This window comes from Rhinopithecus roxellana, chromosome 11, assembly GCF_007565055.1.
Source record: "Rhinopithecus roxellana isolate Shanxi Qingling chromosome 11, ASM756505v1, whole genome shotgun sequence".
NCBI classification, from domain to species: Eukaryota; Metazoa; Chordata; class Mammalia; order Primates; family Cercopithecidae; genus Rhinopithecus; species Rhinopithecus roxellana.
Genome location: NC_044559.1, coordinates 33,526,487 through 33,541,225, shown reverse-complemented (window position 1 = coordinate 33,541,225; position 14,739 = coordinate 33,526,487). Strand labels below are relative to the sequence as shown.

At 36.9% G+C, this 14,739-nt stretch overlaps 1 protein-coding gene across 10 annotated transcripts in view; it reads right to left on the bottom strand.

Annotated features, from left to right (window-relative positions):
* The window catches only part of VTI1A (vesicle transport through interaction with t-SNAREs 1A), a 373,251-nt gene that overhangs the window by 271,994 nt on the left and 86,518 nt on the right, over positions 1-14,739 (bottom strand). For all 10 annotated transcript variants that reach the window (XR_004060055.1, XR_004060057.1, XR_004060056.1 and 7 more), the window contains one exon: positions 10,601-10,685. Coding sequence is in view for 5 of the 10 variants with exons in the window: in XM_030940904.1 (XP_030796764.1) it covers positions 10,601-10,685 (85 nt within the window). In the remaining 5 variants the exon portion in view is untranslated. The remainder of the gene's footprint in view (positions 1-10,600; positions 10,686-14,739) is intronic.

Genomic DNA, 14,739 nt, shown 5'->3' with positions numbered 1-14,739 from the left:
GTGTCATCAAAGCAATGGACAAGAAGGCTGCTGGAGCTGGCAAAGTCACCAAGTCTGCCCAGAAAGCTCAGAAGGCTAAATGAGTATTATTGTATTCATTATTCAATAAATAATACCTGCCACCCTGGTCTTAATCAGTGGTGGAAGAACGAACGGTCTCAGAACTATTTGTTTCAATTGGCCATTTAAGTTTAGTAGTGAAAGACTGGTTAATGAATCATAACAATGCATCGTAAAACCTTCAGAAGGAAAGGAGAATGTTTCGTGGACCACTTTGGTTTTCTTTTTTTTTTTTGCGTGTGGCAGTCTTAAGCTATTAGTTTTAAAAATCTGTACTTTTTAATGGAAAAAACTTGACCAAAAATCTGTCACAGAATTTAGAGACCCATTAAAAAAGTTTAATGAGAAAAAACAAAAACAAAAAAAGTGACTGGCTCTGAGTTTGATAAAAACTGCCTCAACAGGTATTTCCACTCAAATTTCTGAATGAGTTCTATACTGAGTTGATTAAAATAATAAGGTGAGTGGAAAGACGGTGTCAAGAACCAAAAGACAGAAGGCGATCAAGTTGCAGTACTGTGCTTTTATACCGCAAAATCTCCATATAATGAGACGACTTAGGAAAACTCGATCAGTAGTTCAGTCAAGACTTGGAAACAAATAAATGTATTAAAAAGGCACCTCAAAATTTAAAAGCATTTGTTCAGCATCTTTAAAAAGTTCTAAACATCAAGCACATTTTGGTTGATTTTTTTTTTTTTTTTTTTAAGACGGAGTCTCGCTCTGTCGCCCAGGCTGGAGTGCAGTGGCGCTATCTCGGCTCACTGCAAGCTCCGCCTCCCGAGTTCATGACATTCTCCTGCCTCAGCCTCCCGAGTAGCTGGGACTACAGGCGCCCACCACCTCGCCCGGCTAATTTTTTGTATTTTTGGTAGAGACGGGGTTTCACCGTGTTGGCCAGGATGGTCTTGATCTCCTGACCTCGTGATCCACCCACCTCGGCCTCCCTTTAGTTGATTTTTTAAAAGTGTAAGCCTGGGTAAGCATATTAAAAAAGAGAAAAAAGAAAAAAAGTAAGCTTATACTGCTCTTGATCATTTTTCCGTTAAAAATTATTTAAAAAGAGCTAGGTAAAGTAAAAGAAAAAAAAGTGGCGTACATGAATTATCTAATTCTCATTCAAGTGCCATAATCTAAAAATTATTTGTTTTCTAAAAGAAAAAATACTCCATATCTTTCTCTGGCTAACTCTATTAGGTCAAATGAATTCAAATTTTGATCAAATAAGCATAAAGGGCACACATAAACTGAATACATCATATAAAACAGGTCAGTGGAAATATATTTCTATAATGGGGAATGTCTGCAGCTTAAAATTATTATTATTATTATTATTATTATTATTATTGAGACAAAGTCTCCCTCTGTTGCCCAGGCTAGAGTGCAGTGGCACAATCTCGGCTCACTGCAACCTCCACCTCCTGTGTTCAAGTGATTCTCCTGCCTCAGCCTCACAAGTAGTTGGGATTACGAGCATGTACCACCACCCCCAACTAATTTTTGTATTTTTAGTAGAGACAGGGTTTCGTCATGTTGGTCAGGCTGGTCTCGAACTCCTGACCTCAAGTGATCCACACTCCTTGGCCTCCCAAAGTGCTGGGATTACAGGCATGAGCCACCACACCTGGACTATTATTTTTTGAGACAAGGTCTCACCCTGTTACCTGGGCTGGAGTACAATGGCGCAATCACAGCTTGCTTACTGAAGCCTCGACCTTGTGGGCTCAAGCCATCCTCCCACCTCAGTCTCCCAAGTAGCTGGGACTACAGGCGCATGACATTATGAACAATTAATTTTTGTATTTTTTGTGGACATAGGGTTTCACCATGTTGCCTGAGCTGGTGTCGAACTCCTGGGTTCAAGTGATCTGCCTGCCTTGGCCTCTTGAAGTGCTGGAATTGTAAATGTAAGCCACTGCTCCCGGCCTGCAGTTTAAAATTAGGTAACAATAACATGGCATGGAAATACTGAAATTGAAGAGAAATCCGTATTTTTATTTTTTTAAAAAGAGATAACCTTCATAGAAAAGAAACAGAACTCCCAAGGAAACCCTCAAACAGAAATGGAAAGAATCCACTCTATCAATTCTACAACAAATAAGATTTGGGTAGAAAGTATTTTCTTTTATGCAAGAAACTTGAAAACACACGGCATTGGTATTATTCTTACTCAGAAAGTCTATTTTTGCATTTCCCTAATGAAACAAGATATATAGGAAATTGTGATGAATATGCTTTTTAAAAAAAAAAAAAAAAGAAAGTAAGTAGTGTTAAATATAGAGATAAAATGTGTTTTGACAAAAATAAAGGTGTATAATTAGTCCCTTTTGGGTTACTGGATGCTTTACTAGCTATTCTAGCTGCCAAGTAATGCCTACTCACATGTTCCTGAGGTAAGACAGATAATTATTACAGCTCCTAAAAAGACCATCCCTCATATCCAGTGCCACCATAATTAAATTAACAGACATAGCCATATTAATTATTTCATAGGGAGCATACATTTGTAAAATTTAATTAATTAATTTTTTATGGGGGGGGTCTCACTATGTTGCCAAGGCTGGTCTCAAATTCCTGACTTCAAGCAGTCTTCCCAGCTCAGTTTCTCAAATTGCTTTGGATTACAGGTGTGAGCCACCATGCCTGGCCAGGAGTGTACATATTAACTATAGTTAGCTACCTGGCCAGATTTTTGCATATATATATACACACACACAGACACACACACATATATATGTATATATATACACACACATACATATATACACACACATACACATATATATACACACACACCTGGTCAAATTTTTGCATACATACACATATACATGCAAAATACACACACACACACACACACACACAAGATTCAATGAAATGACATCCAGTTTGAATAAACACAGACTAAATACTAGCACTGGAAAGTAAGCATTTAACTCAACTTTAACGTGCACACAAATCACAGCTGATCTTGTTAAAATGCAAATTCTGATCCAGTAGATCTGATGTGGGGCCCAAGACTCTGCATTTTTAACAAGCTCCCAGAGGATGTCAGTGTTGCTGGTTCTGGACCCCACTTAGAGCAGCAAGAAACTAACCCATTTCCTCTTTAGATTGATGCAAAATTGAACAAAATGACAATGTATGTATAAACTCAGAACTTACCTGAAAATGATTAGACAGAAAAAAATACCACAGTTTTGTGAGATAATTTACAAACATATAAATTATTTTATTGTGCCTTCTTGAACTCTAGGAAATAAGTATCATTATCATAATTCTTCATGTAAAATATTATCATAAACTTGGTTTTCAGCCCAGATTTATAATCACAAATGTCCATTACTGCCAGCCTGATGGGACTGGCCACTGTCCATTTGTTCCTACAAGGTGCAAAGATTAATAAGTCCCCATTTGCTTTGGGGATAGCCTTACAAAAGAATATTTGGAAACACATGCCAATTGTTAAAGAACTAATGATAAATTTCAAGCTCTTTGTTCCTGAATGCCTTTTAAGCCAGCTTGTAATTTCTCCTGCATCTTCATGACCAAATTCCTCTGTCGGCAAGTTCAGTTGGTAAAAGGACCAAATCTTGGATTACTATAATAAACTTCCTAACATGTCTCCTCATTTCCAACTCTGCTCTGCCACCCCTCCAATCCCTGTTCTCCACAGTTCAGATCAGGTTGCTTGCCTGATGAAAGTCCGCCATGACTGTCACACCCTACTCAGAATAAAATCCAGACCCCTTCCATGTCCCATGGCCCCACACAATCTGCCCCACTTGACTCTGCCCTAATCATGTTCCATGCCCCCTGGCTCACTTCACCCCAGTTGTACTTGTCTTCTTTCTGTTGCCTGAACATTCTGAGCACATTCTCGTTCCAGAGCCTTTCTGCTTGCTCTTCCCTCTTCTTGGAATCATCTGTCCCAGGTTACTGATGGCATCTTGGTATAGTCAAGGCTCAGCTTACAGGGTTCTTCTCTGGGAGATCTTTCCTGACTAGCCAACGTAAGGTAGCCTTTATCAGTTATTCTTTTTTTTGGAGGTGGGGGGTCTTGCTATGTTGTGCAGGCTGGTGCAGTTACTCTTGAATACCTTACATCATTTATCACTATCCAAAATAGTCTTGTCCATTATTAACTTAAGAAATGTCTGTCTCGGCTGGGCATGTTGGCTCACACCTGTAATCCCAGCACTTTGGGAGGCCAAGGTGGGTGGATCACTTAACACGGTGAAACCCTGTCTCTACTAAAAATACAAAAATTAGCTGGGTGTGGTGGTGGACGCCTGTAATCCCAGCTACTCGAGAGGCTGAGGTAGGAGAATCACTTGAATCCAGGAGGCAGACATTGCAGTGAGCCGAGACTGCATCATGGCACTCCAGCCTAGGCAACAAAGCGAGACTCCATCTCAAATGCCATCCCCATCAAGCTACCAATTACTTTCTTCACAGAACTGGAAAAACTACTTTAAAGTTCATATGGAACCAAAAAAGAGCCCGCACTGCCAAGACAATCCTAAGCAAAAAGAACAAAGCAGGAGGCATCACGCTACCTGACTTCAAACTATACTACAAGGCTACAGCAAACAAAATAGCATGGTACTGGTACCAAAACAGAGATATAGACCAATGGAACAGAACAGAGCCCTCAGAAATAATGCCACATATCTACAACCATCTGATCTTTGACAAACCTGACAAAAACAAGAAATGGGGAAAGGATTCCACATTTAATAAATGGTGCTGGGAAAACTGGCTAGACATATGTAGAAAGCTGAAACTGGATCCCTTCCTTCTACCTTATACAAAAATTAATTCAAGATGGATTAGAGACTTAAATGTTAGACCTAAAACTATAAAAACCCTAGAAGAAAACCTAGGCAATACTATTCAGAACATAGGCAGGGGCAAGGACTTCATGACTAAAACACCAAAAGCAATGGCAACAAAAGCCAAAATTGACAAATGGGATCTAATTAAGCTAAAGAGCTTCTGCACAGCAAAAGAAACTACCATCAGTGAACAGGCAACCTACAGAATGGGAGAAAATTTTTGCAATCTACCCATCTGACAAAGGGCTAATACCCAGAATCTACAAAGAACTTAAACAAATTTACAAAAAAAAAAAAAAAAAATCAAACAACCCCATCAAAAAGTAGGCAAAAGATATATGAACAGTCACTTCTCAAAAGAAGACATTTATGCAGCCAAGAGAGACATGAAAAAATGCTCATCATCACTGGCCATCAGAGAAATGCAAATCAAAACCATAATGAGATACCATCTCACACCAGTTAGAATGGCAATCATTAAAAAGTCAGGAAACAACAGGTGCTGGAGAGGATGTGGAGAAATAGGAACACTTTTACACTGTTGGTGGGACTGTAAACTAGTTCAACCATTGTGGAAGACAGTGTGGCAATTCCTCAAGGATCTAGAACTAGAAATACCATTTGACCCGGCCATCCCATTACTGGGTATATACCCAAAGGATTGTAAATCATGCTACTATAAAAACACATGCACACATATGTTTATTGCGGCACTATTCACAATAGCAAAGACTTGGAACCAACCCATATGTCCATCAATGATAGACTGGATTAAGAAAGTGTGGCACACATGCACCATGGAATACTATGCAGCCATAAAAAAGGATGAGTTCATGTCCTTCGTAGGGAAATGGAAGAAGCTGGAAACCATCATTCTGAGCAAACTATTGCAAGGACACAAAACCAAACACCACATGTTCTCACTTATAGGTGGGAATTGAACAATGAGAACACTTGGACACAGGGTGGGCAACATCACACACCGGGGCCTGTCGTGGGGTGGGGGTAGCGGGGAGGGATAGCATTAGGAGAATCCTAGGTTTGTAAGTGTGGACCTAATTAGTTAATCTCTCTCTACCTTGTTTTCTCATCTTTAAAGTGAGGAAAGGATAATTACTACATAGGTTTGTGGTGAGGATTAAAGAGAGAATGAATATAAAGTATGGAAACCAGTGTGTGGCCCATATTAAATGTTCAATAAACATTGTATTATTTCTACATATATTCAGTTATCAGGACACACAAGGCCCTGGGTGAAGGCTAGAGCCCCTCTTCTTCGCGGTAGGAAGGCTGGCAGAAGGTTAGCTCCCTGTGGTGAAGAGATCAGCGGCCACCTGGGAAGTCAGGGCCAGGTGGCTGCAGTGACTACTGAGAGAAAGGGTGACAACTTGTAAGGCTTGGTGCCCAGGGATGGGGGAGCAAGGTCATCACAAGTGGTACAGATTGTGATTCAAGGATGTGAGGCTGCTGAGTATAGACAAACTCTCACAGTTCCAGAGATGCACTGCACAGGGGCCCATCTACAGTACCGGTGGGACAGTTGGGAGGGTCTTAAGTTACCTGTTTACATATTAAAAGCAGAGAGTGAGCCTTGCGTTTCTGCCCTTATACAATTTCTCTTTCAGCCTGTTTCTTTCTTAATAATACAGCTCCCATTAGTTTTGTGCCTATTGTTAATTCTGGGATATTTACTTCAGAGAAAAGAAGAATCGTAATTTCAGAAGAAAGGGCAGATGACCCAGAATTTTGAGTATTAAGTCCCTGACCTCAAACCAAATGGATATCTCCACAGCTAAAAGTCATACCTGACTATTAATAGTAACAAAAAAAAAAAAAAAAAGAAAGAAAGAAAGAGCTGCTTTTTATTCACAGATTCTAGGACAAGAACTTAAAAGCAATGCCACACTGGATCAAGCCAATGGTTCGGGCAACCAGTGTAGTGTTCTGTCAATTAACTTGTTGCTTCATCAATTTTCTCAAATAAGAAAGGATCCATGAAACAAACTTGATTGGTAGTAAACTCTGTGCATATCAGGGTGTGAATAGCACTTAGGAATAATCATGTGCCTTTTCTCAGACTCAGCACATTGTGGACATGTGACCCTCTGCTGAGTTCCAGAAGAGAAAATCACTGCCTATATGACAAAATAAGATATCAAAAATGATTCAAGAATTTTAGACAATGGATTTCATTATTTGTTAGGAAGACCCTATAACGTGCATTCTATTCTACTCTACTCCGTTCTATTTTCTACATAACTTTCTTTTATAGTATTTGCCAATTACACTCATCAAGTTAATGAATAGAAAAGTTTACAGATTTTTGTTGAAATCTTTGCCAATGATTCTGAAAGTTAACCACTTCTGCTGATAGTGGTTTTTAAAAATGATGACTTTAACAGAGCTCTCTTCAGTTTCTAAGCCCCTAAATACATATGACCTTATTTTACTTCATAACAACCTTAAGGGATACATAGAATCTGGTTGACAGTTTCTATTTTGCAAATATAAGAACACTTGCAGAGAGGTTAAATGATTTCTCAAAGTCACACAGCTGATTAATGACATGGACAGATGATGCAGTTTTTCTCTCTCTCTAATTCAGTGTATCAGGCCATAGTTTCCAATTTTGTGGTCAAGTAAAAATTTGAAAAAAAAATTGAAGGCCTAAAATAGGGATGCCAATTTTGTTATTCTTCTAAGTAAAGGAAAAAAAAAAAATAACTTCTACCTACTATTTCAATCATATTACAACTTTGCTTTATACCCCAAAATAGGAAAAACATCATCTTCCAAATAAGTGTAGCCTTGTGAATTAATAAAATATGCTTTATGAGAAACTCACTATGTTCTACTTATCTTCTCATTTTGCAGGGGACTGGTGAAAACTGTTGTGGCCTAGAACTGGCTCTCAGATCAATACTTGGAATCCATTTCCCTCTGGACATTTTGTTTCCTATTCCTTTAGTATTTATAAATTTCAATCATAATAAAAGTTATCTTCTAGGAGATAAAGATAAATGCTTGTAGATCATCAATGACCACACAGTAATAACAACATTTATATTTGTACATGTGTTTTTTGGTATATAAAACATTTTTACATGTACCATTTTTTCTTAAGAATGTTCGGAGATAGGCAATATTATTTCCATGTTATTGAAGAAGAAACTGAGGCTCAGAGAGGTTACGTGATCTCCTCTTTTGTGTTGTTTCAAAAGTTATACTAGCTCTTCCACCTCTCTTCCTCCTTGCATTCCATAATCTTTAAGAAGAAGACATCAATAAGTGCTGAAAGTTTTTCCTTTCCAAAGATGCTGTTCTGACACTTTAACAAATGGTAAGTATCCTAAATTTACATCACAATCAAAATACAGAGCTATAGATTGACAAGCCATGACTCGGCTGAGGACCAGTAGGGAAGCAGGAAATACAGAAACAATATGTTGCCCACCCCAATGTATTCCGTCCCATTACTTCAGTAAGTAGAAAGAGCAGGAAAAATACTTTGTCCCTGCCTTCTCATTTCCCACTCCACTTTCAAATTCATCCACAAAAGTAAATTAGCAATGATGACTCCCGTCTATGCACAGGCTGAGCCACATCTGTCTTTACTTCCACAAAGCCCATTCTTATCCATTCTCCCAGACTTGGTCTTGTATTCTGCAAGAAGTTCCCAAGCTTTATATGACAAGTCAACATCTAATTTTATAACACTTCATAGTCAATACCATAGTAATTTACTAAAAAGTCCAAAGGGACTGAGGTAGGCTGATGGGACACTCTTAAGTGGACTTTTCCATGTTGGTTATGTTGATAGTTTGATGTGGCTGTTATGTTTTAGCACACACCAAAAATAATAACTATCAAATCCCATTCAAGCATATAACCTTGATCAATACACAGTCATTTGGTATCTGCTATCTTCTTTCAGCTTTGAGAGGGAGCTTTGCGATCACGGTCACATCGAGAAGACCCCCTGAGCATGAACCAGCCCCATGTGGAAAGAGGTTGACCAATGGATGTTTTGTCAAGGAAGGTCCCTGTGATTATGGTCATATTCCACAGACACAGTGCTATGTTCCCCAAGGATTGTCAAAGTAACACATTTTGTTTCCTATTCCTTTAGTATTTATAAATTTCAATCATAATAAAAGTTATCTTCTAGGAGATAAAGATAAATGCTTGTAGATCATCAATGACCACACAGTAATAATAACATTTATATTTGTACATGTGTTTTTTGGTATATAAAACATTTTTACATGTACCATTTTTTCTTAAGAATGTTCGGAGATAGGCAATATTATTTCCATGTTATTGAAGAAGAAACTGAGGCTCAGAGAGGTTACATGATCTCCTCAAGGTCACACAAACAAGAGCTAGAACGCAAGCCTGGTCGTCTGACCTCATGTTCAAGGCTCTTTTCATTATTCACACTCTTTCCAAGAACAGTCACCTCTAAAGATGAGCTCCCAAACAAAAAGAACACACAAAAGCTTCCAATCAGGGCAGAAAGCCAATCTATCAATTACCTCAGGGCGAAGGGCTGTCCATAACTATTAAATCTGGAAAGGTTTGTGGTTTTCTTTAGTTTTTTCACTATTAATATAATGCAAACGTTGTTTGTATTATTCCTATTTGGTTGCCTAGAATTCATCACATTAACCAACCAATATAGGGCAGCCATGAACACAGGACAAGAAAAACACTGGCCATTCATAAAAGAAATTATTTGGAATCATTTTCATCATACTTGCTCTTGCAAAATAAACATTTCTGTGACTCTAAATTTTTAAAAATTGATAAAAATATTGTGGATTACGTATTTTTGTGGTTTACACATTGGGTAAGAGCTATCCAAAATATACAAAATAGATTATTTACAATCTATGCTTGACAAAACAAAATAAAAAGGGTAGAGTAATAATAAGAAACTGATGACTAATAAGGTATTAATGGATATTTATTTACTCTGGAGACAAATAGTCATTGCATGAAACATTTATAATAAAAAAGCATGTTCATTTTAAGTAGACTAATTTTAGAAGTCATACTAAGATTATGTTTTCTGAAATTAATAACTGGGGTTAATTCAAACCAAAAGTTTGAAGAGCATTAACTAATGCTAATAAGATTATCATGAACATGAGCCTTACTCCTTGCTATGACTTTTTCATAATTTTTGTAACTGATTATAGGCTCTATTCATGATTTTTTTTTAAAAACAGGATTATTAGGAACCATTTCCAACACCAGGACAAATGTGCAAAGCAAAGTAGGTATTGTTATTTCTTTGTCCCTAGTTCACATGGTTTAGATTGATTAAAATGTTAATTTTTACATATGTGAATAAAACGTAAAGGAGCAAACAACTGGAGACTGCACCATGTGCTAGCAATCATTGCGGGTGGGTAAACTGACAACATGTAACTGCATATTAAGACAAATGTAGAATTTAGACAAAGTATTCCATCTCTTTTCAGATGTATACTTTTAAACCTCAGGAACTGTTTTCAGTAGATGTCATGCCTTTTAACTTGAAAAAAGATAAGCGCAAATAAGCTCCCAATTGTCTCCCCAATATGTAAACCACATCTCGGGCTGCTGTCTCTGCTACTCCTTTGAAGTTTCCCTGAAATGTCATGTGTTGTGAAGACTGCTGTGCATAAGCAAGACAATTTGCTCACTCTCAGAATTCTTACCGGTTTCCACTGCTATTTGGTATCCAGCCTCTAGTCTCCGAGATGACCTTTCCAGCCTCTCTGTGTTATCGAGCAGATGTGCCCTCTGAAAAAGAAAAAGGGGGGAAAAAAAAATCAGACAGCCGTCTACAATGTTCTTTTTTTTGCCTTAAAAAAAAAAAAAAATGCCTTCGTATGCCCTAACATGGGGCGGGGGGCTCATAACCCATTACAGTTAATTTTTAGCGAATTTTCCATTATAGGAACCACTACCACAGACAGATTTCCAACACTCACGTATGGACCATCCACTTTTTTGTTTTTAAAAGGAGACTCACGTTGTATGTGGCCACAACGAATCTTACTCCAAAATACTGAGAAAAGTACGCAGACCATACCCAACTGGATCTTTTCTGTTTCAGCAGAGATAGATATATGAGATACTTGCATAGATCTATGTTCCCTATTTGTATTTATTTTTTATAAAATGCAAACATTTCAAAAATCCATTTGCTCCTTTGATTCTTGCATATAGAAATTTTAAAACAGGAACTTTATTTGTAAGAAAATGATCCACAATTTTGGATGTGCAACACGATGCTATATAGAACAACATATGCTACTAAGACAGAATACTAAACAGCACTTCTAGTTTTCAGACAACTGGAGGCAACACTAAGAAACAAGAGACACATGTTTCTCCATTTACATAGATGGACAAAATTGTGGATTTGTACCTAAATATATGGTGCTATGTAGATTGAAGTTGATATTTTAACACACAGTGGTTTAGACTGTGAACTAAATTTACAGTCATTATATATACCTCTTTTATATTTATCTGACGGGGAAATTAGAGGATTTTCTTCAAATCCTCAGCTTCTAAACTTTCTTTACTCCATTGAGATGGTTGTTGTTAATTTTTTTTTATATAACCATAATGATCATACATTAGATCTATCCAGGTTGCCAGATTTATAAGCTAATCATGGTTATGAATGGATAAAAACTGATGCATGTGTGTATGTGTGTGTGTGTATATATTTATGTCTAGATACTTAGAAATATACAAATGTATGTATCTGTGTGTGTGTGCGTGTGTGTGTACATGCATACATGTATCTGCATATATTAATATCTTCCCTTCTCAAATCAGTATTGGTATTTGGCCAAAAAGAAAGAAAAAATACAACCACAACTCCTACAACTTTGTGTTGTTGACAGATGTCATTTAAAATTGGAGAAATGCTTTCTAATAATAATAAAAAAGGAGGTGCCACACATATTATCTGAGTGGCTGTCGAGCGAAACGATCTACCTTGCTCTAATGAGCCCCCATGGATCTTGGAGATGCAAGCTGTATTGACATGCACACTTAAGCTAATACACCTAGACCAGTGCCTCCAAGCTCTAGCAGCCAGGGATGCTGACAGAATATCTCGCTTCCATCTTCAAAGAAAGGAAGTGATTAGTATGTTATCATTACCATTCAAAACGTGATTTCCTTATTCCCTCCCGGCATAGGTGACACATCTGAGATGCGGCCAGACGTTGGAGGCAGCTAAAGCCACATCAAAGCTTTCCTTGAAATTTTTTTGGGGGGAAGGGTGGGGGGGTGAGAATCATTAAAACAATGCATTTAGAACAGAGAGATAGGACCTGATGTGAAGGTCAGGAAGCTGCAACAACAGTCTATAATAATTAATAGAGTTGCCCAATGTACAGCAGAGAAATTAAGAGAAAAATTGTCCCCTCCTTCTGCAAAAAAAAAAAAAAAAAAAAAAAAAAAAAAAAAAAAAACTAAATAAATAAAACAGAGAAAGGAAGGAAAGCTTCTTATATCATTAAAAAGCAAAATCACTGAAGGCTGTAATTAAGAAAAAGAAGAGAAAGGAGAGCTCTATGTGTCTGACATTGATGACTGTTTTTAAATAAAATTAAACACTTTACTAAGGCTTGTCAAAAATAGCTTTCTTATCCGTAAGTTTTCTTATGTGCAGGTTCTGGGAGCAAGGATTGCTCTTCCCTTCCCTGAAAATTGTTTTCTACCTTAACAAAGGACTTAACTTCAAACTGGTGATTCTCTAAAAAGATATCAGATCTGTGAAATCAAAAGTAAATCTGAATTTTAATCCACAATAAGACAACAAAGATTTTTGCATCATTTTCATATTGGATGAAATCCCAAAATTAAAAGAAAACATTTAGTTATTACAGATTAAAAGAAAAAAAAACAAAGATCGATACTGGAAATGGATTTCCACTTTTATAATAATATTTAATGTAGGAAATAAAGCATTTAAATGTAAAATTACTGGGGGGATTTCATGGTTATAACAGCAAAATTTCTGAAAGACCTTTAAAAATATATATATATTACTAAATAATAGAAGTAACTCTTCTTCAGGACAGTTCAATTTTATCAGAGTAAATCTGCACACAAGAGGACTATCAGTTTACCACCAGCTTTACAGCAGGATTTCACTTTGTGTTTTGGAACCTCTTCACTTAAGTCAAACTAAAATCAAGTTCTTGAAACAGCTGTGCTATTTACATTGTTCCCTTAGTTGTACATTGCCCTGGTCTCTGTAAATGAAAGGAAATACACTACAGTAGCAGCTGATGCTTTCAACTTGCCCCCACACTCCATCCTAAACTCATTCTCTCACCCTCTTCTCAGCCCTTTTCAAAGCAGGTAAGTGAAGCTGTGCAGGAGCTTCAGACAGAGCTCAACTTGTGTGAGGAGCTGCGCAATGTGGAGAGCTGGAGATGCAGGATTCAAACGGAGCTCGGCACAGCCAACACCAGATCAGCTCCCTCTGCACTACAACCCTGTCTCCAAGCATGCCCCCTTTCCAAAACTGAGCCCAAAAAGAGCATCACAAGGAAGGGAAGGGGCATATTTTTGTTTCCAAGCGAAACAAAACACATTTTGGAGCATCTTGTCTTCTTAGCACAGTTACAAGTTAAGAAACATGGGGGTAACATTCACTCTATGATTACTATTAGAATCCCGACCGAGAAATAATAACTTCTCAGCAAGCCATATACCAATGCAGCATCATCACTGTAATCTAGTCTATAAATACCAATGCTAGATCCATATCAAAGACTGTTAAAAGAATATTTCAGAGTATATTATTCTATTAGTTGATTAATTCTTCCAATTATAATGAAATTACAGGTTACAGTTTCGGAAACATGAATTCCAGAACCATAACTGATGAAACTGCTACTACAGGCACAAGAAAAGAATTAAGCCATCAAACAAAAATAAAAAATACTTTAAAAGAAATGCAGATGTGATGTTCTAAGTTTTTGGAATTAAGATTTCTAATTTGACACAATTAGGCTTAACAAAAATAAATCTTCTGTCAAAAATGTTGATTGTAATAAGCCACAATATATAAATAACATTCACTGCTTAAATTCAGGGGCAAGGGCTTCACGTAATTTCTTCATATAGAGGTTTTCAAGTTAATTGTTAGTTCCATTAACACTGGAAAATTCAGATTCTTCACCTAAACATGAACATATGCAAATACAACAAGCAGATACTCTATCTTGCAGAAAAATAATATTTATGTTATCCCTCACCTCAAGAATAATCTTACATATCAAAACTGCAACTGATTATATTCATTTAGTAAATATACAACTGCTCCCCTGTAGGGAAGATAAAAAACACAAAAAGGTTGGAGGGTGAGGGTTTTTGTATATTTCTCCCCTTCATTTTATATATTATGATTACTTTTTCTGAGGCAGGACGTCAGCAATGCATCTTAAATTCAAAGAGTTGTTGAAAACCACTATCTAGAAGCTTCTAAATTAACATCTGCATCACATAATGATGACATACCAATAAAAAAATTCTAGAAAATTCTCAATGCCGTCAAACTAAACTCAAAAGTAATTCATACTACTCTATACTATGAGCAATTAGACAATTTTTAAATTGCAATATAGGCCGTTATGTCTTAATAGAAAAATAAAACCCAACCTTACTAAAAAAAAAAAAAAATGACTATCTCTAAAAAAGAGTACCAAAGCATATTTGATATGTTTGACTTAATTTTTTAGAAATAGAATTATTCAGCATCCCTCATTAATACAAGGATACAATTATAAACATTGTGGTAAATATTTGCTGAGCCACACAA